General features: G+C 45.8%; 1 protein-coding gene across 4 annotated transcripts in view; it reads left to right on the forward strand.

Moving 5' to 3' along the window:
• ACOXL (acyl-CoA oxidase like) overlaps window positions 1–26,515 on the forward strand; it is a 328,413-nt gene that overhangs the window by 74,809 nt on the left and 227,089 nt on the right. For 2 of the 4 annotated variants that reach the window (XM_086328295.1, XM_086328296.1), the window contains exon 10: window positions 20,442–20,476. In XM_086328295.1, the coding sequence (XP_086184421.1) occupies window positions 20,442–20,476 (35 nt within the window). Of the gene's footprint in view, window positions 1–20,441; window positions 20,477–21,497; window positions 21,776–22,016; window positions 22,233–26,515 lie in introns of those variants that run through there. The other 2 variants (XM_086328297.1, XM_086328299.1) reach the window with 2 other exon arrangements.

Genomic DNA, 26,515 nt, shown 5'->3' on the forward strand with positions numbered 1-26,515 from the left:
GCACAGGCTCTAGAATGTTTGGGCTCGGTAGTTGCGGCTCCCAGCCTCCAGGGCACAGGCTCAGTAGTTTTGGCGCATGGGCTTAGCTGTCCCTGCAGTATGTGGCATTTACCCTGACCAGGGATTGAACCTGTGTCTCCTGCGTTGGCAGGTGGAAACTTGGCCTCTGAGCCACCAGGGAAGCCCATCATTGTTTCTTTTTTTTTTTTAATTGAAACAGCAGTCCTGTAAGATGGATACTGTCGTGATTCCCATTTTCCGGTTGAGAAAACTGAGATGCAGAAGGAGGTGACAGCTTGTCTGGAGTTTTCTGGGTCTCCCGCTGCAGCAGTCTGGTGCTGGAGTCCAGCCCTGACTCACACTGGGTTGCTTAGTCACCCTCAAGCAAGAGGTTCTTTGAGTTCAGCTTCGACTGTGCTCCCTGTCATCTTCGGACCACTTTGGCTCACAGTGATATATGCTTTGGTAAACCAGACCAAGATGCAAAATAATTCACTGTCTACATTGGAAAACATGGAGAATCCTCCCAAACTGGGGTTTGGCAGATGCTGAATGGTTAGCCCTGGGGCCAGAATTCAGGCTTCCTTCCCTGCTGCGAGCTGGGACCTGACTTTGTCAAGTGGCACCACTATCTTTGCCTGATGGTCCCGTGTCACTGTGGTTCTGAGCGGTTGTGCACTGGGAGCAGGAGCAGGGAGGGGAGATGGGCCGCTCCAGACTTCATACTGAATGTCCTTTTATGGGGAGAAGGTCTGTTTATCATGTATCATGTTCAATGAGTGTGTTCAGCTCTGAGCTCAGTCCAACAGAATGATTTCTGAATGTTTCTGTCTACCACAGTGAAATTGAACAAGCCAAAGACGTTCACACTTCTTTTTGTTGTTGTTGGTCAGTTGCTAAGCATGCCCAGCTCTTTGCAATACCATTGAATGCGCCGCAGGACTCCTCTGCCCTTCACTGTCTCCAGGAGTTCACTCAAATTCCTGTCCGTTGAGTCAGTGGTGCATCTAACCATCTCATCCTCTGCTGCCCCTTTCTCCTTTTCCCTTCCCAGAATCAGGGTCTTTTCTAGTGAGTTGGCTCTTTGCATCAGATGGCCAAAGTATTGAAGCTTCAGCTTCATCATCAGTCCTAATAAATATTCAGGGTTGATTTCCTTTAGCATTGACTAGTTTGATCTCCTTGCAGTCCGAGGGACTCTCAAGAGTCTTCTCCAGCACCACAATTTGAAAGCATCAGTTCTTCAGTGCTCAGCCTTCTTTATGGTCCAAATCTCACATCCTTACAGGATTACTGGAAAAGCATTAGCTTAGACTATATGGAGAAGGCAATGGCACCCCACTCCAGTACTCTTGCCTGGAAAATCCCATGGATGGATGAGACTGGTGGGCTGCAGTCCATGGGGTCACTGAGGGTTGGACACGACTGAGCGACTTCACTTTCACTTTTCACTTTCATGCATTGGAGAAGGAAATGGCAGCCCACTCCAGTGTTCTTGCCTGGAGAATCCCAGGGACGGAAGAGCCTGGTGGGCTGCCGTCTGTGGGGTCACGCAGAGTCGGACACGACTGAAGTGACTTAGCAGCAGCAGCAGACTAGATGGACCTTTGTTGGCAAAATAATGTCTCTGCTTTTTAATATGCTGTCTAGGTTGGTCATAGCTTTCCTTCCAAGGAGCAAGCGTCTTTTAATTTCATGTCTGCGGTGACTTTGGAGCCAAGGAAATAAAGTCTGTCACTGCTTCCACTTCTTCCCTTTCTGTTTGCCGTGAAGTGGGCAAGTAGGTCTCGTCTAGGGTCCTCAAAGTTTCAGGCTGGTCATTGGGAATGTCAGCCTCCAGAGATTGATTAGGACCTATGTCTTCGTGGTCACTCTTGTCTGCTTTGGACTTGGTTAAGCACTTGGTGGATGGATGGATGGATGAATATCGTGGTGAAGGGAAGGTGTCTTTAGTGCAGAATAAATCAGTCCAAATGAGCTCTGTGGAGATCAGATGCGGTATTTCAGCTGTATTATGGATACGGGAACTCTGATCTGCATCTTGAAGCAACGGCAGTGAACATTCTCCATTTCTTGTGTGTGTGTCCAGATCTTTGTTGTGTGACTTTGGGACCTGCCCCGCCAGCGTGCTTGCAGCCCAGGCACGCGTGTGTCCGGGCAGAGGCTCTGTTTTTGTCTCCTGCAGCGCTCATTCGCTCCCTAGCTCACCCTTGCACACTGCTCATGGGTGAGTCACACTGACAACACACTGTCGGTGTGACGGTGGTGCCGTTCGGGTGTGTGACCACAGGTCTGAGGATGTTTCTAAAGGCGGTCGTGTGATAGGTTTCAAGCTTGGAGAGCAGCCCTGGCCCCAGACTGCAGAGGGGCTGGGTTGAGGAAACTCTTTCTGAGGGAGAGAAACTGATCTCAGTGTCCAGCAGTTGACCTGCTGCCACCTCCCGGGTCCACACAAACCGTTTCTGCACCCTCGACCCTCCCAGGCTCTCCCGTTCCTGCTCACCTGCTCTTTTAGGTCTCCAGGAGACCTCAGGCTCTTGTGGCTGCCTTTCTGGGTATAGAGCTTGTGCAGCACCTGGTTTATCTCAGCCCTGGTGTTAACTGTCGTCTCATCTCCGATTGCCCCTTAGACTGTGAGCTCCTGGAGGGCAGGGTTTCACGCAGTACTAGCTGCTGCTCTGTTAGCGGCCCCTCAAAAAATACCTGTGAGCTGGCCCAGCCCTGTGACTTCCCCCGCCCATCACAAGCATCTTCATGCTCTCGGGCTCCAGGAGCCAGGAAGGGGCACTGGCATGTGCTGAATGCCCCTAGTGGGCCAGCTGTGTGATGCTCAGCGTGCCTTCTCTCACCCAGTGTGCACAGCAGCTTTGCGGTGATTCCCATTTTATAGATGAGAAGACAGAGGCTGGGAAGTGAAGTAGCTTGGCAAAGGCAAACAGCTCATGGGGAGTGGGGCAGTATTGTGCCCACCCCACCCCAGAGGGGCCCCCCTGAACTCCTCTTGCCAAAGACTGCTTGCTTTCTTTCTTTTATTAGTTTTGGCTGCGCTGGGTCGTCACTGCTTCGAGGGCTTCTCTCTAGCAGCGAGCAGGGGCTGCTCTCTGGTTGCCATGGGTTTCTCACTGCGGTGGCTCTTCTGGCTGCTGAGCTCGGGCTCTAGAGCGCATGGGCTCCGTAGTTGCAGCACACGTGCTCAGGTTCCCTGCAGCGTGCGGGATCTTAGTTCTCTGACCAGGGATGTAATCCATACCCCGACCCCCGACACCAGCAGGGATGCGCCAGTGGCTTGATTTTGAGGCTGCACTGGAGAATGAGCACTAGACCTGCGGCCTCAAGTGCAGCGTCTTGGATCGCTGGCGACTTCCCTGCCTCTTGCTTGGGCAACCTCTGACCTTTGAGCCAAGGCCATTCTGAGCCTTGGGTCCTGTCTGTCCCCAGGCCCTAGACTTGAACTTGACGTTTGTTCCCAGGGGTATTGTAGGTCAGGCAGTCAGAATGATAGGCCCTGGCCCCGGGTTGACTCTGTGGGGTCCTATTTTCTTCATTAACTTTTTGCCTGATGAGAATGTTGTTGTGAGTCGACTTTTAAAAAATATTTGCATATCTCATTTCTTTGTCTGATTAGCGTGGCAAGAATGATGGCCCAGTTTTCATGCCTGAATACATAACTGTCACAGTGTGAGGCGCTGAGGGGCCAGTCTCCATTTCTCACGTCTAGCATCTCATCCAGGCTTTGTTTCTATCCACGCTCCAGACTTGTCTTTGAAAGGAACTCACCTTGTCAACCAAACGAGATCCTTCCACTGCTGCGAAATACATCTGAGATTAAAGGACACTTTTGTCAATGTTTGTGTGTGACTGAGCTTCAGATCACTAGATGTGCTTAACGTAAGAAGTGTGCTCTCTGCCTATACTCTGTTTTTTTAATCAAGTAGAATTTTTGAAAGGGAGAGGAGGAATTTAAGTATGGCCTTTCCTCTGGTACAACCCTGCCTTTACATAGCACCTATGAATCCTCTTTTTCACTCAGTGCGTGCATGCTCAGTTGCTCAGTCATGCCCGACTCTTTGTGACCCCATGAATTGTAGCCTGCCAGGCTCCTCTGTCCATGGGATCTCCCAGGCAAGGATACTGGAGTCGGTTGCCATTTCCTCCTCCAGGCGATCCTCCTGACCCAGGAATCAAACCTGCATCTCCTGCACTGGCAGACAAATAAATCATTTAAAGGGATTTTTTGGCTGTGCTGGGTCTTAGCTGTGGCTCCACCGTGGAAGGGGAGCTCTTCCTCAGTCGTGACATGGGAACTCTTAGTTGTGGCACGTGGGATCTAGTTCCCTGACCAGGGATTGAGTGTGTGCCCCCTGCGTTGGGAGTTCGGAGTCTTAGCCACTGGCCCATCAGGGAAGTCCCAGGAAGTGAAATTCTGGCTGGAGACCTTTCCGAGTCAATGTATAGAAACTTCTCTCAGTCTTTGAAACGCTATATAGTAACTCACTGCGGCTGAACCCTCTCCTGGTGGACGCTTATGTTGTTCCCAGGCTTTGCTTTTAGAAGACAGTGCTGCATCAGATGTCCTTCCTGTTTAGACATGACTCTGATATCTTCGTGGAGAAATGTCTTGGGCACCCAGCCACAGTGGAGGTTTTTACTAGAATTCTGAAAAAATACTCATTTTCTTCATTTTGATGTGACTTGTGCTTCCTTCTGTGGTTGACTGAAGGCCTGGGCTGGTTTTCTGAGTATAACTGGTAGCAGAAAGGCTTGAAGGATTGGAGAGAGAGGAGTGCTGGATATTCCAGAAGACTTAGAGATGCTTCAGAGCACCTGCCTGAGAGGAGTTAGGGGAGTCTGATGTGAAAGGACAGACAGCCCCTGAAACTTCCACGATCCCCACAAAACTGGATGTTTCATTTAACTGCCCATTACCAAACTGGTTGCTTACCAACAAAGAATGAAAGGCGTCTTTGGACAAAAATAGAGCACACTAGAGGGAATTTTTCTCTCAGCGTCTCCTCCAGCATCTCTTATGCAAAGGCCGAGGTGAACCTTGCAGAAGCACTGCTGAGTATGTCTACCTTAGTCATGCACCTTCTGCATCTCTCTAGTGTCTCCAGGCTCATACTCCCAATGTTTTCCATTGTACTTAAGACTCTCAATATGGCATGATGCTTGGGGCTGTGGCAGCCACTTTGTGACCACGAGGCAACGAGCACAAGGATGAGCAGCTAGTTGCTAAACATAGACCTATAGAGCTTGGTCCCTAAGGACATTGTTGAGCAACTAAACTAACATCAGCATTCACTCATCTTCAGACGACTTATAAAAAACAACAAAAGAAACTTGTTTAATCTAAAAAAAGATGCTCAGTACTTCAGTCCAAATATCCCCAGGGATTCAGTGACTTTGTGGCTATGTGATCTTAGGCAAGGTAGCAGAGTCTCTGAGTCTCCATCTTCCCATCCCTGAATGGGGATAGTTCTGCGTCCTTCTCAGAGTTTTTACAAGGCTTAGACGAAGTGACATTTCTGCTGTGCTTGGCACCACATTCAACCTGCAGAAAGTGCTTGGTGGTTACCGCCCACAGGTGTATTATTGCCCAGACTTCCTGCCTGACTCAGAGTCCTTACTGCTGAGCCATTACTCACGCTGCAGCCCCCGTGTGATGGTCTCATCTCACCAGACTGACTCTTCCAGTCCCTTGAGGCCTCGCTCAAGTGCCAGCTCCCCTGTGGAGACTGCTTGGTTTGATTACTCCTTGGGAAGTGGGTTTTTCTCTTCAGAGGAAGAGAAGGCACCGTTGAGAATTGTCCTGGAAGCATGGAGAAAACTCAGACTACTTATTCTGTCACCTGAGGAGGCAGCGATGAGTCACAGCAGAGCCTGTAAACTAGGGAAGGTGTTCTTCATTTCTCCTCCGAGTCCCAGTGGCCACACACTCACACTTCAGCAGGGCCCTCTTTGTCTGGTCTTGTCTTCCCCGTCCTCTGCTGAGTGTGTGTGCATCGTCTCTGTCAACCCACCAATTTAGGTGAACTGTCTCCCCTCCCATCAATGCCCGAAGTGACCAGCTTCAAGTTCCCCTTCTCCTTACATGCTCAGCTGCGTCCAGCTTCTTGTGACCCTACTTAAGTTATACTGACTAAAGATTCCGGTCATGAAAGGGAAGCGTTGTGAGGCTCTCCTGGAGTCCGGCTGGAAGACTTTATTTCTATGAGATGTGCCCTCGTGTTTTTACTCCCTTTCTTGAATCTTTATTTCAAAATTTTGTTCTTTTTATTCAATGTGAATGTGAGTGCAGGTAGAACAGAGTTTAATAATATGTCTCTGTCAAAGAATCTATGTTTCAGGCTGACAAAGACAGAACCCTAAGAGAAGGCTCGCACTCAGGTATGCCAAAAGTATATGGGTCATAGCATTTTTGCAAGGTAATTGTTTCCCCCTTATTAGATCTTTTAAAAATTACAGAGTATAAAGTGATGGAGAGTGAAAATCCACATCTACCTCACCCTTGCCATCCAACAATTGGCATTTAGTCTTCCAGGGTCCTTCCTAATGATTATATATATGATATGTATCTATATATGTATTAAATTATCTATCTATATATATCTATATATAATTATAATCATTATATTATATAACCTATATATAGATTATATTTATAATTTATGCATGTTTACTCTGTACCTGCAATTTTAAAAATTTGTGTTTGTTTAAAAGTATGTTGTGAACAAAGGAAACCATAAGCAAGGTGAAAAGACAGCCTTCAGAATGGGAGAAAATAATAGCAAACGAAGCAACTGACAAAGAATTAATCTCAAAAATATACAAGCAGCTCCTGCAGCTCAATTCCAGAAAAATAAACGACCCAATCCAAAAATGGGCCAAAGAACTAAACAGACGTTTTTCCAAAGAAGACATACAGAGGGCTAGCAAACACATGAAAAGATACTCAGCATCACTCATTATCAGAGAAATGCAAATCAAAACCACAATGAGGGACCATCTCACGCCAGTCAGAACGGCTGCTATCCAAAAGTCTACAAGCAATAAATGCTGGAGAGGGTGTGGAGAAAAGGGAACCCTCTTACACTGTTGGTGGGAATGCAAACTAGTACAGCCACTATGGAGGACAGTGTGGAGATTCCTTAAAAAACTGGAAATAGAACTGCCTTATGATCCAGCAATCCCACTGCTGGGCATACACACCGAGGAAACCAGAATTGAAAGAGACATGTGTACCCCAATGTTCATAACAGCACTGTTTACAATAGCCAGGACATGGAAGCAACCCAGATGTCCATCGGCAGACAAATGGATAAGAAAGCTGTGGTACATATACACAATGGAGTATTACTCAGCCATTAAAAAGAATGCATTCGAATCAGTTCTAATGAGGTGTATGAAACTGGAGCCTATTATACAGAGTGAAGTAAGCCAGAAAGAAAAACACCAATATAGTATACTAATACATATATATGGAATTTAGAAAGATGGTAATGATGCCTATATGCGAGACAGCAAAAGAGACACAGATGTAAAGAACAGACTTTTGGACTCTGGGAGAGGGCAAGGGTGGGATGATTTGGGAGAGAATAGCATTGAAACATGTAGATTATCATCTGTGAAACGAACTGCCAGTCCAGGTTCGATGCATGAGCGGGCGCTCAGGGCTGATGCACTGGGACGACCCAGAGGGATGGGATGGGGAGGGAGGTGGGAGGGGGGTTCAGGATGGGGACACATGGCTGATTCATGTCAGTGTATGGCAAAAACCACTACAAAAATGCAAAGTAATTAGCCTCCAATTAAAATAAATAAATTTAAAAAAATAAAGGGAAAGGAGGCACAAAAGGAGAAATAAAAAGTATGTTGTGTCAGTTTTCGCAGTGGATTCACAGTGGGTCTACGGCACACCTTTTTTTTGGCCATGCCCCGTGGCATGTGAGATCGTAGTTCCCTGACTCGGGCCTGGCCCCGTGCCTCTGCAGTGGAAGCTCAGAGTCTTGACCGCTGGACCACTGAGGAGGTCCCTACTGCAGTCTTCTTTTAACAGCTATAATTGTGTTTTCTGGAAAGCCTCATCTTAGCTTATGCTCTATATACCTGGATGATGGGCTTGATTTTTCATCTGTTTTGTATATTTTTAAAAAAACTAAACAGAGAAGAGAGGGGACAATTAAAAGAAGGATGAGTGTTTTTAATAAGCATTTGACAAATTCAACATCCATTCATGATAAAACTGTCAGAAAAAAATAGAAGTGGAAGGGAACTTCCTCAACTTGATAAAGAACATCTACAACCCCCACCCCCATATAGTTAACAGTATGTATAATGGTGAATGACTGTACGCTTTTCCCCTAAAATTGGGAACAAGGCAAGTGTGTATGCGTTCACTGCTGTTACTCAGCGTAGTTCTGGGTCTTCCAGCTGGTACAATAAAGCAAGAAAAGAAAATGCATTTGGACGAGAAAAGGAAAAACCAGCCTTTCCATGTAGACAAGATGCTTGTCTGTCTAGAAAGCCCAAGGAACCTACAAAAAAATCTCCTAAACCTGCTAAGTGAATTTAGCAAGTCCCAGTACACAAGATAAACAAACAAAAATCAATTGTATTTCTGAATATTAGCAACAACATTTGGTTGTTGTTTAGTCACTAAGTTGTGTCTGACTCTTTCTAACCCCAAGGACTGTAGCATGCCAGGCTTCTCTGTCCTTCACTATCTCCCCAAGTTTGCTCAGGCTCATCTCCATTGAGGTGGTGATGCTATCTAACCATCTCATTCTCTGCTTCTGCCTTCTCCTTTTGCCTTCAATCTTTCCCAGCCCCAGGGTCTTTTCCAGTGAGTTGCCTCTTCACACCAGATGGCCAAAGTATTGGAGCTTCCACTTCAGCATCAGTCCTTCCAATGAATATTTAGGGTTGATGTCCTTTAGGATTGACTGGTTTGATCTCCTTGCAGCCCAAGGGATTCCCAAGAGTCTTCTCCAGCACTGCAGTTCAAAAGCATCAATTCTTTGGTGCTCAGCTTTCTTCAGTATATTAAGAGCAACATGTGGACACCAAAATAATTTGCACTTGCCCGAAAATGAGGAGAAATTCTCAGAAGTAAATCTACCAAACATGTATAGGACTTGTATGCTGAAAATTATGTGATTATACAATGCCAATGAAAGAAATAAAAGATCTAAACGAGTTGAACTATATACCATGTTTATGGATTGGGTGACTCCACATGATAATACTGATGCCAGTTTTCTTCAAAATCAATATACAGGTTTAATGCAATTTCTATCAAAATTCCAGCAAAATTTTTTTTTTGTTGAATATACACAAGTTAGTCTAGAGTTTATATGGAAAGGCAAAGGAAGCAGAATAAACATTTTTTTTTTTAAGAGTAAGGTAGATTGAGTCAGTCTACTCAATTTCAAGACATATAGTAATCAAGTCTAGTGGTTTTGGCAGAGAGATAGACAAATAGATCAATGGAACAGCATAGAGAGCCCAGAAATAAACCCCAATAAATATACCCAACTGATTCTTTACAAAAGTGCAAAGGAAAATCAGTGGAAGGAACAATAGCCTTTTAACAAATGAGTAACTGGACATTTATAAACCAACAGATAATGCCCGACCCCCACCTCAAATGTTAGCACAGGGAGCTCTACCCAATATTCTGTGATAACCTATATGAGAAAAAAATCTGAAAAAGAGTAAATATATGTGCAGTTGTAACTAAACCACTTTGCAGTACACACAAAACTAGCAAAACATAGTAAATCAACTAGACTCCAGTAAAATTAAAATTTAAAAAAATGTCTCACACCTTATACAAAAGTTAACTCAAAATAGATTGTGGTTTTAAATGTAAGACATAACTTTATATAACATTCAGAAAAATTAGAAAATCTTTGGGATCTAAGAGTATGCAAAGAGTTTGTAGAATAGACACCAAGGCATTACCCTTAAAGAAAGAGTTGGTAGGTTCGACTTCATAAAAACAAATAAATTTTGCTTTGTAAAGACCTTGTTTGTAAAGACAAGTTATAGACTGGGAGAAAATATTTGTAAACCACATATCTGACAAAGGAGTAATAAAGAGTTCTCAAAGCTCAACAGGGAAAAACAACCAATCTGAATAGAAAATGGGCAAATGTTGGCAGATAAACACACGAAAAGATGATGTTCAGCATCATTAGACATTTAGGGAAGTGTAAATTGAAACCACAGTGGCTATCTAAATAATACCTATCAGAATGGCTTAAACTTTTTAAAAAAGTGATAACACCAAAAAGCTAGTAAGGACGCAGAAAAACAGCGTCATTCATACGTTTCTGGTGGGATTATAAAACAGGACGGTCACTTGGGAAACGAGTTTAGCAGTTCCTTCTGAAACTAAACTATCATATAATCCAGCAGTTGCACTCCTGGGCATTTATCCCAGGGAAATGAAAACTTAGGTTCCTGCAAATACTACCTGCACACAAATGTCCATTGTAGCTTTATGTGTAATAGTTCCAAACTGAGGACAGCTCAGGTGTCCTTTAACAGATGACTGGGCTGTGGTACACCCAAAGCCGTGGAATGCTGCTCTGCAGTGAGAAGGAGTGCAGCCAGCTGATCGGTCTCCAGAGAATGATCCTGAACGAAAAGGCCTGAGCCCCACAGGTTGCATACCGTAGGCTTCCATTTTGGTTACATTCTTGAAATGACAAAATTACAAAACTGGAGAACAGATGGCTGGTTACCAGTGTCTGAACTGGGATGTGTGTGGGGAGAAAGTGGCTGCATTTGTACAAGGGCAGCACAAGCTGACAGAGACATTCTGTTGCTGAACTGTATTGATCGATGTCAATGTACTCACGGGTACTGCGCGAAGATGTCACCATCGGCGGCTACTGGGCGAAGGATACACGGGGCTTCCTCTATTATTCCTTTATTATTCCTTCCTTTATTATTCCTCCTGCGTGTGAGTCTACAGTTATCTTATAATTCAGAATTTCCTTTTTAGAAATATAGTGTCTCTTTTTCTAGAGTGGATCTACTACATTTTTTTAAAAAATTTATTTTTTGGCCACACCACGAGGCATATGGGATCTTAGTTCCCTGACCAAAGATCGAATCCGTGCCCCCTGCATTGAAAGCGTGGAGCGTTCACCATGGGAGCCTCGGGGAAGTCCCCTACCGCACTTCTCTTGATGGTTCCTGTCATACTTCACGGAGTACTTCACATCCGCCTGTATCCCGTATGCCTGGGTGGAGGGCTTTTTGTCTGTTCTGTGAATTTTTTTTGGTAAGAATTTGATTAGAGGAGAAAGGAGGTAAAAGCTGGAAGGAAGAAAAGTGGTTTTCTTTCTTTGAAACAGGTTCCCTAAAAGTACTTTTGTGTCTTACATTAAAAAGGAATTTCCTTTCCTGGGAGTTTTACTTTTGGGTCTGGTGAGGATCTGGGAGTCAGAGTGGGTCCACGCGCTGTTTTGGAGTCTCTGAGCTGCAGTGACAGGCTCTGAGCGGCCTTTCATTTTCTTGTATTTAACAGGCCAAAATCCACCCCAAAATGCCCTAAACACTTGTTATTGATGCACACGAGGGCGCCACATGTTCCCCTTCAGTCCTCGTACATTTCCTTCTCTTCTGTCTCTTCCTCCTGCCCTGGCCGACTCTGACTTCATAATCAAGCTTTCACTTAAAAAGTAGTATTTGCCATCCAGAGTTCCAGAATTTTCTGGGTTAGGTGTTCCGTGATGTAAGCTGCACACAGAGTGCACATCCATCGCCAAGCCGATTTCTTTTATGTGCGAGTTACGGTTTCTAGGAAAAGAGAGTGTGGTTTCTTCATATTATCGAATAGCCAACCGTTCATATTAAGAGAAGCTAAGAAGCCAAAGTCATCAATTATTTTGTTGGAAACCTAAAACCTTAAAAAAAAAAAAAAAGTAGGGTCACTGACAAGGTACAAGTGTCAGAAGAACTCCCTGGAGTGGATTAAGTGGTTCGTGAAGTGGTTTGGTAGCCCTGTTCATCCAGCTCTAGGTCCCAGCCACACAAAGATGAGTAAGCAGTAACATAGGTAGATAGATTATGCCCACTTGTTGCCAGTGACCAGGGTGACAGCTGGCCTCCTGGAGTCCTCTATTGAGGCCATGAGAGTCCATTCCCCTGTCTCCTGGGGAGGGGCTGCAGCTACTCTCGGCTTTCTGCAGAGGGTGGTACTGAGGTTGGGGGTGGGGGCAGGTTCCTCGACCCATGACTCCTGGGGCTCAGTCCCTGGAAGATGCCTGGCAGAAGGGGCCCAGGTGCTGTTGCTGGTCGGGGGAGATGGCAGGCAGCAACTCAAGACTCACAGATGTTTTTAATTTGTGCGAACTGGTGGACAAAGCAAGTCCTTGTGAAAACTCATCTCCAAGCTTTCCAAGCAGAGCAGTGTAACTTTCAGTCCAAAAAGATGGTGCCTGGCTCGGGTTCCTGGGGACCGCAGGGAGGCACAGCAGCATCGCCCGTCTTACCTTGTCACTCCTGTGGGGCTTAGCGGCTTAAAAACAACTTGTTTTCTTAGGTTGGTTAAAGCAATCAACGCCTACGTTTTGATGTTGGTTCAATGCGAATTTCCATTGATTTAGCAAGTTGTCTTTTGCATCAGGTTTTGAAAGTTTCAGATCTGAATTACTAGGTTTCTGACAAAGCTGGAAGGAGCCTTACATTATATATACATGTGTGTGTGTGTGTGTGTGTGTGTGTGTGTATATCCCCTTTTTTAAAACTTGAGTGGGACTTTAGCTTTTTTAGTTTTTTTTTTGTTTGTTAATTTAAAAGGACAAGGGAGGGATAACATCATGAAAAATAATGGAAAGCGCGATGTCGTTTTTCTTCCTCCCCTTCTCTTGATGCCTCCCCGTCTTTTGATGGGAATGACCGAGAGAGGCACAGCTCGGGGAGGGGTGGGGCTGCAGCCTGTGGAGCCTTGCCACGGGCCTCCGTGAAGCCCGCCCTGAACGTGTTTGTGGACAGCACAGAGTGGATCTCAGCAGGCTAAGGACACCTCTCCCTGCCGAGCGGGTGATCACCTGTGAGCACCAGGAGTTCTCATCTCCCCAAACATCACCCCAAGGCTGCCAGCTGGTGACTGTAATCCCTGAAGTTGAGTGTAGGACATTAACATGATATTAAGAGGACATAAGACAAAAACACTTTCTTTTCCTATGAGGTGTATCATCATCATCATCATCATCATCATCACTGTTGTCATAGTTACTAAGAATTCATGTGTGCCCATCCTGTTGCTAAGTTCTTTGCATACATCATCTCGTTTGGTGATTCCTACACTTGAGCCCTCTCCCCCACCAGTTTCTGGCTCAGCGGGTCTGTCTGGGTCAAGGCCTGAGAACTTGCATCTGTCATGAGTTTGCAGGAGACGCTGGCACTGCTGCTCCTCTTCTCTGAGATCTACGTTAATCTGCCTGAAACGACCCCACGAAATAGGTAACATTATTCCCATTTCGGGGGCTTGCCAGGTGGTACTACAGGTAAAGAACCCGCCTGCCAGTGCAGGAGACATAAGAGATGCATGTTCTATCCCTGGGTTGGAGAGATCCAGGGCACGGCAACCCCCTCCAGTGTTCTTGCCTGGAGAATCCCATGGACAGAGGAGCCTGGCGGGCTACAGTCCATAGGGTCACAAAGAGTCAGACACGATTTTATGATGAGGAAACAGGCAAGAAAAGGTCGGGTACCAGACCACAAAGCTCACTGTGGCTGACCATGAGCATGCTTTGACCTACAGTAGTTAATTTTTCAGAGAAAGTAGTGAGTGACTAAGACAGCCCACGGCCAAGGACTGGTGGGTTGTGGCATGTGTGGTGGGGTTTCAGAGTCAGGGTTGGAGGAGCAGGAAGTCTGGAGGTGATGCCTGCAGGACAGGCCAGCCATGGACGGTGCTGCCTGGGGGGCTGGCCATTAGGAGGGGAGAAAAGTGCTGGAAGGAGAGCCAGGGAAAGGGTGAAAGTGTTAGTTGCTCAGTCATGTCTGATTCTTTGCGACCCCATGGACTGCAGCCCACCAGGCTCTTCTGTCCATGGAATTCTGCAGGCAAGAACACTGGAGTGGGTTGCCATTCCCTTCTCCAGGGGATCGTCCCGACCCAGAGAGCGAACCTGGGCCTTCTGCACTGCAGGCAGATTCTTCACCATCTGCACCACCAAGGAAGCCCCCAGCCCAGTGGAATGCTCTTGGTGGGTCTCTTCCTCCCTGCGCCCCATCCATAGTGCCCGCTCACCATGGCTCTGTTTTTGTGGGATTCTGTCCATGCTGTGACCCTTGGTCTTCTCTTCATGCTCTTCTACCATCTTTCCCAGGAAAGGCAGAGGGAATCATTACAAAAAATATAGGAGGAAAATAAACAACAGCCTTTTCTCTTTGAGTTTATTTTGTGACATTATAAATTTTGGACTCTTGAAATTAAAAAATAAACTATAGGAAAATCACCTCTGAAGTGTAGGTAAGGGAGGGAAGAGTCACATGTAGCAGGAAGGCTTTTTCCAAGTTGGTCACAAACTTGTGAATTCAGATTGGAAGCTTGGAAAACCCGAGGAGAGGCTTGGCAGCACAGAAAGCTGGAAAGCAAGGTTGCGGATCAGTGGCCCCCTGGCCAAATTCCACTGACATGTTTTGTTTGGCTCCCGTAGTATTTGAGAAATAGTCAAATCAGTCTCAGACGTAGGAGTTTTCATAATAAAACCCTTGGTGTCCAGCTTCGTTTCGGAGGAGCGGGGAGCGCTGTTGTACGGTCTGTGGCTGGCTGGTGGTGGACCTTGTGAAGGGACTTGACTCCTGATCACAGCCTGCCCCTAGTCTAGAAGGTTCTGGATTCACCCAGGAAGGAGCAGTACTCACCAGCAGGTGACTTGGAGGCTGGACTCGTCCTTCTCACCTGCCTCGGCAGCCTGTGTGTGAGAGCACATTGTAAACGTGGAGCCCCGTGCAGCCCTGGCAGCACAGGACTCGGGCCAGCGGGCAGTAAGGAGGAGGTGAAGGTGAAAGTCTTAGTCCTCAGTCGCGCCGACTCTGGGCGACCCCCGGCCTGCAGCCCGCCAGGCTCCTCTGTCCGTGGGATTCTCCAGGCAAGAGTCCTGGAGTGGGGTGCCATTGCCTTCTCCAGGGCATCCTCCCAACCCAGGAATTGAACCAGATCTGCGCTGCAGGCAGATTCTTCACTGACTGAGCTGCTGAGAAGAGGTGCTTGGGGACAGTCTGTGTACCTGTAAGGGAAGTTCCCTGTGGCCTTCTTCTCAGATGGTGCCGGTTACTTCTTTCCTTTAAAATAGTTTCCAAAAATGGATTAAAAAAAAATGTGTGTTCTAAAATTATGATTATTTTGTAAAGTCCGCGCAGTGCAAGTGGTGCTTTCTAGGGCATATCTGGCTACAGCTGGGGCACTTCTGGGTGTTTTATGGCAAATTATTCTCAGATTACCCCTTAATGCAGGAAGGCCTGCCAGTTGTCTGAGCTCCCTGGGTCATATAGAAAACCCCTGGACTTGATACAAAACAGCTGCCTGGCTCAGTTGTTCCAAAAAAGGAGTGTTTTGGGGGCTGAAGCAGCAGGAAAAAGGTTTTTGTTGTTGGTGGAGATCTTGTGGGGGGGGAAGTTAAATGACTCTTTCCTGGCCATTGAAAGGTGATTGAATTTTGGTATTAGCAAATTGTGGAAATCTCGAAAGAAGTACTGGAGAAGGAAATGGCAACCCACTCCAGTGTTCTTGCCTGGAGAATTCCATGGACAGAGGAGTCTGGCAGACTACAGTCCATGGGGTCGCAAAGAGTCAGACACGACTGAGGGACTAAACCACCAGGAAAGAAGTACTCTGAATGGGAGTTTGTTAGGTGCTCGCTGGTAATACCCACACTATGTCCTGAGGAGGAGGGTGTTCTCCAGGGCAGGGGGCTGCACAGAACTCCGATGACCTCTGTGTCCCGGAGCCTCAGCCCAGGCGGGGCTGGGTCAGGGGACTGACCCCGGGGCCTCCCTCTCCTCCAACCCCACGGCCCCTGCTGAGATCAGCCACAAAAGGATCAATTGTCTGAGCTTCCCTTTGTCTCAGAGGCTCTAGGGGCCTCTCCAGATGCCAGAGTGTCTGTGTGTGTGTGTGAGGGCATGTGCACAGCTGTAGAAATGTGTGTCTGTGTGTATATATACTGGTGTATGCAAATATTAGGCTTCCCAGGTGGCTCAGTGGTAAAGAACCTGCCTGCCAATGGAGGAGACTCAGGTTCAATCCCTGGGTCAGAAAGGTTCCCTGGAGAAAAGAATGGCTACCACTCCAGTATTCTTGCCTGGAGGATCCCATGGATGGAGGAGCCTGGCAGGCTATAGTCCATAGTGTCACAAAGAGTCAGACACAATTGAGCAATTAACAATTTAATTTAACTTTGGCTTTACACAGCTCACTGGCCTTGTTTGCCTGCTCCATATGGGGGTTTCATGGCAAGGCCCACAGAACTTTCTACACTGTTCCAGCACCTTCTCAGGACTGCCTAATCAGATGCGGTGCATTCTATGTGGCATTTAATGCAGGTTTCCAGAAGGACTGTGCAGTGGCCTGTGCTCATCCACCCCCATCAGTAGCTCTGGGACCTTCATACAGATTCCAGTCATCCTATTTCCTAGTGCATCTTTTTTAAAATACTTATTTATTTGGTTATGCTGGGCTTAATTGCAGCCTGTGGGATCAGGTTCCCTGGCCAGGGATCAAGCTGGGCCCCCTGCACTGGGAGCAGGAGTCTTTGCTGCTGGGCCCCAGAGGAGCCCCTGTGTGCATTTTCAAAGACCTGCGGGATTCTGTGGCTGGTCTGTATGATTCCAAGATTCTCTGTTTCTTTCTTAACAAAAGTGTTCTTTGAAATGGCTGTAGGGACTTCCCTGGTAGTCCAGTGGTTAGGACTCCATGTTTCCAGTGCAGAGGGGGAAGGGTCTGAACCCTGGTTGGGGAACTAAGATCTTGCATGCTGGGTGGCATGGCCAAAAAGAAGACAATGTATTCACATATAACTGAATCACTCTGCTGTACAGCAGAACTTAACATTGGAAATCAACTGTCCCTCAATAAAATAACATTTAAAAAGTATATTTATAAAAAAAAGACTGTAAACCATATTCGATTCAGAAGCCATGAAAAGACTAATAAAAACGATAAATCGAAATTCACTGCCATGAAGGATTTATCTCCCAGCCCCTTTTAACCAGCACAGCTGTCATGTAAGAACTTTTTCTGCTTCTTTTTTATTCTTGTCCCTCCCCAGTCCTATTTCCTCTCCCTGCTCTAGATAGGGCTTATCTTTTAACTGTGGAAAAGCTACCAATTAAACAGTACTCCAAAGCTTATCGAAATATTCAGGCAGTCACATTGTCTCATCATTAGCCTAACTGGAAGCCAGAACTTTTTCACCCCAGGAAATGTGAAGCTACCCAGCATGTGAAGTTGGTAACTGGCTCATCCTAACCTTTTGGGGGCTGCAGTTTCTACTTGTATTTTGTTCCCCCAATACGTTCTTCCTTGTTCTTTAAATTCTTAATGGTCCCTCAGGCGTCTTCCTCGTCTGTTTGTTAAAATCTCAAAGAAGGTGCCCTCCTGGCTGAGGTGAGATAGACAATTGAGTCCATCCAGGTGAGGGGTGTGTGAACTCAATATGTTACGTCTTCCCTTTTAGATATGCTTTTGGTAACATGAAGCCTCACTGTCACTGGTTCCCTATTTCCAGGGCAATCAGTGATAATGCCTAGCTGAACGATTCTGGAGCTGAGCCATTCCCAGAGTAGCTAGGGGATTCTGCAGTAACCAGAGCTGGTTAGAAGCACTGGGCTTTCGTAGCCCTAAGATTTCTCCTAACTCTTCCTCTTCTTGGCTCGTGCCCACCCCATCCACCCTCCCACTGCCCCAGGTACCCTCATGTCATCTTGTAGCACCCAAGACAGCACCCCCAAAAGTCACCGCCCCACCCCTACTTCTGTGAGAGCTGACATCAAGGGGACTGTCAGTGATGTGTTTGGGGATGTAAGGTCTAACTTAGGCAGACTTTTTTTTTTTGCCAGAAATGATGTTATAGCTGGTGCTTTGGTTTTTAACTGCCACTGGGATTCTTAGTCATGTAGTAATTCAGCCATAAGTGGGTGAATGAGACTTCCATAGGCATGATTAGGGCTGAGCACTGAGTATTTTACATGATGGAATGGGAATGCTCAGATGCTGTCATGTCCGACTCTTTGCAATCCCATGCATGGACTGTAGCCCGCCAGGCTTCTCTGTCTGTGGGATTTTCCAGGCAAGAATACTGGAGTGGGTTGCTATTTCCTTCTCAGGGGATCTTCCTGACCCAGGGATCAAACCTGCATCTTTTGTGGCTCCTGCATTGGCAGGCAGATTCTTTATCACTAGGGCCACCTGGGAAGCCATGATGAAATACAAGGTTGCAAAACTTAAAGTTTAAAAAAAAACTTCAAAATTAAATTTTGAAATGTGATGACATTTTCACCCAGGGAGTATTGCCTATAAATAGTGGTATTGCTTATTTATAGAGTTTTCCCCATCCATCCCTGGTGGCTCAGACAGTAAAGAGTCTGCCTACAATACAGAAAATCAGAGTTCGATCCCTGGGTCAGGAAGATCCCCTGGAGAAGGAAATGGCAACCCACTCCAGTATTCTTGCCTGAAAAATCCCATGGAAGAGCCTGGCGGGCTACAGTCCAGGGGGTCGCAAAGAGTCAAACACGACTCAGCAACCAAGCATACACACCACCCCATCTGTCAGTAGGCACATGCGTGGGCATATATCCAGAGAGAAACACATAGAAAAGCTGCTTTGTCCTTATGTTAACCTGGTGACAACATTGTTAAGTGGCCCATTTTGCAGTTGTGAACACTGAGGCTCTTGAAATCCCTTGCTGTGAACTGGTTGAGGCCCACGCTGTACGGTTCGACCCCTGGTGGTGCTTGAGAGGTTTCCCTGGCACCCCCACAAGGCAGGGAGGAAATCACCGTGTCACCTTGAGTCTCCGCTTGTGGTCGTGCCCGGCATCATGCACACTTTCTCTTGATGTCACGTGTATATCACAGGTGCAATTTCCTTGCGGTCTTCAGAGCTGCCTTGCTGACCTTGAACTGACAGGCTTGGTGTGAAGTCTGTGCCGATCCCCTCCCCAGGGAGGCCCTGGCCCAGGTATCACCCCCCGGGGTGGGGACAGCCAGGGGAACCTTCCAGGACCCAGGCTTGGCCATGCTTTCCTAATGTGAACCTCAGAATCAGCTGTACTCTGCCATCCCGTCCTTTCATGGCTTTGTCTCAGAGCTGAAAGAACCCTGTTTTGCTCTTGGAAACAGACAGTAGAATGGTGGTTGCCAGAGGCTGCAGGGTGGGGGTGAGTGGAAAGTGCTGGTCAAAGGGGACCGACTTACAGTTCTAAGACGAGTAAGTTCTGAGCATCTCATGTACAGTGGGGTGACTGTAGTTAACAATACTCTATTGTACAGTTGAAAGTGGCTAAGAGAGCAGATATTAAGTGTTTTCACCGAAAAAAGAAATAAAAAGTAACTGTGAGGAAATGAATATGTTAATTAAAATGATATGTACAGTAACCATTTTGCAATGTATATATATATATATATTTAAAGTCATCACTTTACATAGATACACTTTTACTTGTCAATTACACCTCGCAGAAAATAAAAGATAAACATTAAAACATTTTTAAAAAAGGAGGGGGTGGGGAAGAAGTCTTTCCTGATAAGAGACACCTTATGTCTAATCCACAATGGAATATTGTAGCCTCCTTAAGACCCTTTCAAAATACAATGATTCTTTTAATAACTAAATTGAAAGTAAAGATCAATCATTAAAATGTGTTATTAAAAATAACAAAAGTACAAGTGAGATACCAATGGGCTGTCTATAAAATAAAATTGTTTTATTATCAGTTTTGTAGCACAAAACACTGATTAAGAAGCAGTCCACATCATTACTGAGTTTTGTTTTCTGTTTTTTTCCTGATTCATATGTCCCTTGAGTGACAGCTCTTAAATGTTTGGGCTTGGGAGTCAGACGTCGTTATCTGGTTTCTCTTGTTCATTGCGTGTGTTTGTTCTTGTCAGAACCGCCCCCTCCTAATGATGTGACGAATGCTCACGCGTATTATCTTAAAATGAGTACATGCTTGTATTTGTATTTTTGTTTTCAACATTGCCAAGGTGCTATGGAAAGTTAAAGTTAATACAAGATTGGAAAAAATAAAATTATTCAAAAACAGCAGCAACAAAAGCATGTTATTATGAAGCATTAGGAGGAGGGTGTTTTAAGAAATGTTTTAAAAATTGGCTATGTCAAGTTAGTTTTCTTGTGAATTCAGCGTATGCTTGGTATTATTTAATATGTATTCCTCTCTTTTTTTAATTGCAGCTTGGGCTGACGATAGCCATTCGCTATAGCCACAGGTAGGTAAAGTTACATCTTCTTTTAGAGTATCCTTCTTGATTCATAGCTTTTGGTTGGCTTGAGTCTGCATGTTTCTAAGCTGAATTTTGTTGGCTGCTCTACCCACAATGTCAGTAGCACAGCAGTGTGATGAAATTGATGTAGTTGCTGATTGGTGAGAGTTGATCACTATTTGGAGGAGTAAGATTTTTATGTAAAAGTGGTGGTAGATAGGTCATTTCTTTCAAAACCAAAAATGTAACACGCTAGGGCTGGGATACAGAGGTCACTTCTGGTAGTGAACTCTAAACTGAGGGTGAGAACTGGAGACAGGGGTATCCTGCGTGAGAGATGAGGCCAGAAAGCCAGGTGAGGGCTTGTTAATGAAGTCCTTGCCCCCTCAATGCAGAGCTCTCCGACTCCTGCCTTGGGTCCATCTGATAATGAATCGAAGTCCCTCTTTTTGTTTTGTTTTGTGATTTCTGCCTTTGTCTCAGCTTGCATCACGTTTATCAAAAACGTTTATTTCTTATACTTGTATTAACCTTTCCCCTTTGCACGCATCAAAATGTATTAAGATGCTGAATTAATTAAGACACAGCCCAACGGAGAGGCAATAAGCACATCCCTATTGCTACTCACATGACAGGCCAGTCAATTGAGACCAGTTGTGGGGCATGGAACAGTGACTTTATTCAGAAAGTCAGCAGACTGCCAAGATGGTGGACTGGTGTCCCAAAGAATCGTTTACCCTGGTTAGAATTCAGTCTTTAAGAGGAGCCCAGGGCTGGAGGGTGGTGGCGGCTGGTTTTTACAAACCCCTTGGTGCTGGAATCCTTTGTTCTTGCAGCTGTCCATGTAGGTCAGGGCATAATGTTCCTATAAACCTCCAACAACACAAATGGTTATTCTCCGTTCTGCAACTTTTTATCTCTAAAGGAATGGAAAAGTGTTATACCTTTAAAGGTCAGAGCCTTAAAAGCTGGGCTACCCTGTATATTTAAAGCTATAAGCAACATTCTCTTAATGATTAACTTGTAGCAAAAGCAGCGGGATACAAAAGTTAAAGAAACAGATCCAGTATGGAGTCAGATTTGCTCTTCCCTGTCACATCTTCATGGGGTTGGAGGTCAAGGCTGCACAACCTGCATCTTGTCCCGTTGCCTCTGTCCTGTCTCTGGGGCCAGTGGGCACAGAAGGGACCAGCCTTCCCTCCCAGATGCACGCACGTCACCATGTTGCCTGGTGATGTCTCTTCTGCTCCTCCAGCCACCTGGCTCTGTTACCCACCTCTGTCCTCTGGAGGTGCAGGGTGATGAAGGGAGTGGGTTTCTGGTTGAATCCTTTCTTTAAAAATCCCACTATCTTATTTAGAGTACTTGAAACTTCTATCCTTTTGTTGATCACTTTTTTAATGTGTGTAAATTATATCTAAGATAGATTTTGCCATTTTATTTATATATTTATTTACTTACTGAAGTGTGGTTAATTTACAATGTTTCAAGTGTACAGCAAATTGCCTCAGTTATATATACATATGTTTATATATTTCTTTTTCAGATTCTTTTCCACTGTAGGTTATTATACTGAGTATACCCCCTTGTGCTATACAGGAGGACCTTGTTGGCTATCGATTTAATGTACAGTAGTTTGTATCTGCCAATGCCACATTCTTAATTTATCCCTCCCCTGCTTTGGTAACCATAAGTTTGTTTTCTATGTTTGAGTCTATTTCTGTTTTGCAAATAAATTCACGTTTTTGTGTGGGAGTACAAATATCTCTTTGAAACTTTGCTTTCTATTCTTTTGCATGGTGGGTCCTTTGGTAATTTTATTTTTAGACTGTTTAAGAGCTGCTATACTGTTTTCCTGTTTATTACTTTTTTAATTTTAATTTTTTTTACATTTTTAAAAATCTTTTTAATTGAAGTGTAGTTGCGGTACAATATTATGTAAGTTACAGGTGTACAAAATAGTGATTCATAATTTTTAAAGGTTATACTCCACATATAGTTATTATAAAATATTGGCTATATTCCTTGTGTTGTATAATATATCCTTGTCGTTTATGTTATTTTCAATTTTTATTTTATTTTATTTTATAGTTTGACAATGTCATGTTAGTTCCCAGAGTACAGCAAAGTGGTCCAGCTTTATGTACACATATATTCATGGGGTTGTAGCTTGTGTCTGTACAGTTCTTGGTCACTTCAAGAGCTCATAGTTGCTATTGAGAAATGATTTCCATTTCTCTTGTTGCATTTGCCCAGAACCCAGATGACAGAATTGAGGTTTTCCTTGGTCTTTCTTGTGTGGATAGGGATATTTTGGGAAACAAGATTTGGGACTTTAGGTTCTAATCACCCAGTCTCTTTCCAGAATTCTAACAGGAGAGCCATATGGGGGCTTCCCATGTGGCTCAGTGGTAAAGAAGCCACCTGCCACTGCAGGAGACATGGGTTCGATCCCTGGGTCAAGAAGATCTCCCTGGAGTGGGAAATGGCAACTGACTCCAGTATTCTTGCCTGAAAAATTCCATGGACAGAGGAGCCTGGCAGGCTACAGTCCTTGGGGTCCCAAAGAGCTGGACACGACTGAGAGGCTGGTCACACACAAACACAACAGGAGAGCCAGGGCCAAGCGAGGTGGAAGAGAAACCCTGGCAGACAGCCTCCGTGGATGGAGGTGAGATAGAGGGCAGAGAGGAGGCATGGTTCCAAGAGGCTACTTTTGGGAGGACATTCCTCAGTGTGAAGAGGAACAGGCTAGGGGGCTGTAAAGGATTTGAGTGTGGGAGGGAAAGGGCCTGCTAAGATCCGATAACCCTGTGAGCAGGCAGAACCTCTTAGGCTGCTGCAGACGCATGGGGGCAGAGCTGCCTGGAGCCAGAGGGGCTCTTGTGTGGCAAGAAAGGGGCTTGAGGCTCAAAGGATGCTGGTTTTGTTTCCATGCATCTGCACTGGTGCCTCGGCTCTCAAATATCTCTTATTAATACCATGCACGGTGTTCAGAGTTAGGACCCCTCAACCCTACCCCCAGCTCTACACTAATACACGCACACCCCAACCATCCCCACTTCTGCCCCAGGCATCGTTCAAACTCCTGCTACACCTGTTACTCTAGACCTGTGTGTGTGGTAGAGGAGTGCGAGCGTGTGTGTGTGTGTGTGTGTGTGTGTGTGAGATGTGGTGTAGGATAGAAGACTGAGGAGCTGGGATGGTGGAAAGTGACATCCTCATATTCCTACCGTATAGATGTCCTGAGCAAGGAAGAGCATCAGCCGTGACCCCCCGTGCCTTTGACGGCAAATCCTGCACTCATTTCATTTATTGGGCATTTTCGTTTATTTGTGTAAAGTCATGTCATTTTCACAGAGTGGAAAATTGTCTTGCTGTTCATTCCCCACTGTTCGGCTTGAGGTTTTTCGGGTGGAATCCACACAGTGGTGACAGCTGGGTAACCCCCAGAAGTGCCCTTTGCAGATAACAGCTCAGGGGCCCCGCCACCCACACGGTGGGGGAAATTGTTCCCCCACCGTGTGGGTGTTTTGTTTTTTCTTTTTTGACAAGATTGTAAGAGAGTTTAGGTGTTCTTCCTGCCTGTCACAGGGCAACAACCTGAGGATGCCTGCTCCCTCCTGACAGGAACCCCTGGGCCAAGGGGAACCGGGCTCAAGAGGGATCCACTCAGCTTTGGCTCTCGTTCTCTGATGCGATGGAGAGGTCACGTGTACCAACAGCAGGACAGTTTGGCACGTGGCACTCATGACCATGTTTCTAAGAAAGGCTCATGAAGGCATGGTATGAGAGCAGCAAAGCGACCCCTGACAGAATTGGTTTCTTTTAATATTTTGTCGTTTTTAAATAAACAAGGAAGGGTGGCTGGATCTAGAGATGATCATACGAAGTGAAGTCAGTCAGACAAAGACAAATACCATATGATATCACTTCTTTGTGGACTCTAAAATATGATACAAATGAACCTATTTCAGAGAAGGCCATGGGACCCCACTCCAGTACTCTTGCCTGGAAAATCCCATGGACAGAGGAGCCTGGTAGGCTGCAGTCCATGATGTCGCGAAGAGTCGGACACGACTGAGCGACTTCACTTTCACTTTTCACTTTCATGCATTAGAGAAGGAAATGGTAACCCACTCCAGTGTTCTTGCCTGGAGAATCCCAGGGACAGGGGAGCCTGGTGGGCTGCCGTCTATGGGGTCGCACAGAGTCGGACACGACTGATGCGACTTAGCAGCAGCAGCAGCAGAACCTATTTACAAAACAGAAGCAGACTCACAGACATAGAGAACAGACTTGTAAGATTACCAAAGGGACAAGGGGGTAAGGGAGGGATAAACGAGGAGCTTGGGGTTAGCAGAGGCAAAGGGCTGTGCATAAAATAGATGATCAACAAGCTTCTACTTATAGCTCAGGAAAGCTGTATTCAATATCTGGTAATAAACTATAATAGAAAGGAATATGAAGAAGAATGTGCATACACACATATATACCAATTCTTTGCCATGCACCAGAAACCAACACAACATTGTGAACCAACCACTACTTCAATATAAAGAAGTAAATGAGGGAGGAAGGGAAGTTTTCACTTGTTTTAGTCAAATGGAAAGCCACGGAGTTCTGACTTTTAGATGAAGACTAAAAGTGTATCATAGGGCTTCCCTGGTGGCTCAGTGGTAAAGAATACGCCTGCAGTGCAGGAGACATGGGTTCCACCCCTGGGTCAGGAAGATCCCCTGGAGAAGGAAATGACAACCCACTCCTGTATCCTTGCCTGGGAAATCCCATAGGCAGAGGAGCCTGGCGGACCTACAGTCCATGGGGTCACAAAGAGGCAGACACGACTTAGACACGAAACCAGTACCAAAGGTGTATCATTTTCACAGCTGACTTTTTTCTGTCAATTTCTTTGATAGAATCAGTACCCCATTCAGGCCTGTGCTCTAAGCCTAATCTTAGAGTTGAAGGTACCAACCCCCTAAAAGGCTTTGAGATCTGAAGGCTGGCGAGGGCAGAGGAGACTTGACTGTGATTAGTCCCAGGGAAGTGGGCGAGTTGACAGCTTGATCAGTTCAGAGCTGGACTAAGGTGGGCGTGGCCTCTCACAGAAAAGGCTGCTGCTGCTACTGCTGCTAAGTCGCTTCAGTCGTGTCCGACTCTGTGTGACCCCATAGACGGCAGCCCATCAGGCTCCCCCATCCCTGGGATTCTCCAGGCAAGAACACTGGAGTGGGTTGCCATTTCCTTCTCCAATGCATGAGGGTGAAAAGTGAAAGTGAAGTCGCTCAGTCGTGTCTGACTCTGTGCGACCCCATAGACAGCAGCCCACCAGGCTCCTCCATCCATGGGATTTTCCAGGCAAGAGTACTGGAGTGGGGTGCCATTGCCTTCTCCAGACACAGAAAAGGCAGACTCCCTGATTGTAGGTTATTCCAAGACTGCCTTCAGGTATTGGTTTTGAATGAGCCCATAGAGAAGTGGGCCAAGCAGGAAGTGAAGGAGTCTTGTACTTTTGTGTTCTGATTTAGATTAGAAGAAGAGTTTGAAGTTCGTAGATGAAGCAGAATGAACAGATGAAATTGTAATTTTGAGATGCAAAGGGAGGAGCATACCGAAGCAGGGCCATTAGGACATTGGGACATTGACTTTAAACACCTAGCGACTCCCATCTGGAGCTGGTTTGATCTCATGGAGACGCTTATTCTCCACATTCTGTGAAAATAAACAGAGATGCCTTTCTGGCCTTTTTTCCCCTTCCAGGGAATAGTTGATCCTGTTACTCGGGCTCTCCGGCCGACTGTTCCGTCTGTCTGTTTTTCAGACTTCACATTGAGGCTCCAACTAGATTTATACTCAAGGTCGCCAAGAAATTTATCCAGCCCCCATGGTATAATCTTAAAAGCAACACCATCTTTTGGAAGATTGCGTTCTTTTTTAAAAACAATTAATTTATTTATTTTAATTGGAGGACAGTTACTTTACAGTACTTTGAGGGTTTCTGCCACTTATCAACATAAATTGCAATAGGTACACACACATTTC

This window comes from Bos grunniens, chromosome 11 (assembly GCF_055505025.1).
Source record: "Bos grunniens cultivar Pamir isolate PY7600 chromosome 11, Bosgru_T2T1.0, whole genome shotgun sequence".
Lineage (NCBI taxonomy): Eukaryota > Metazoa > Chordata > Mammalia > Artiodactyla > Bovidae > Bos > Bos grunniens.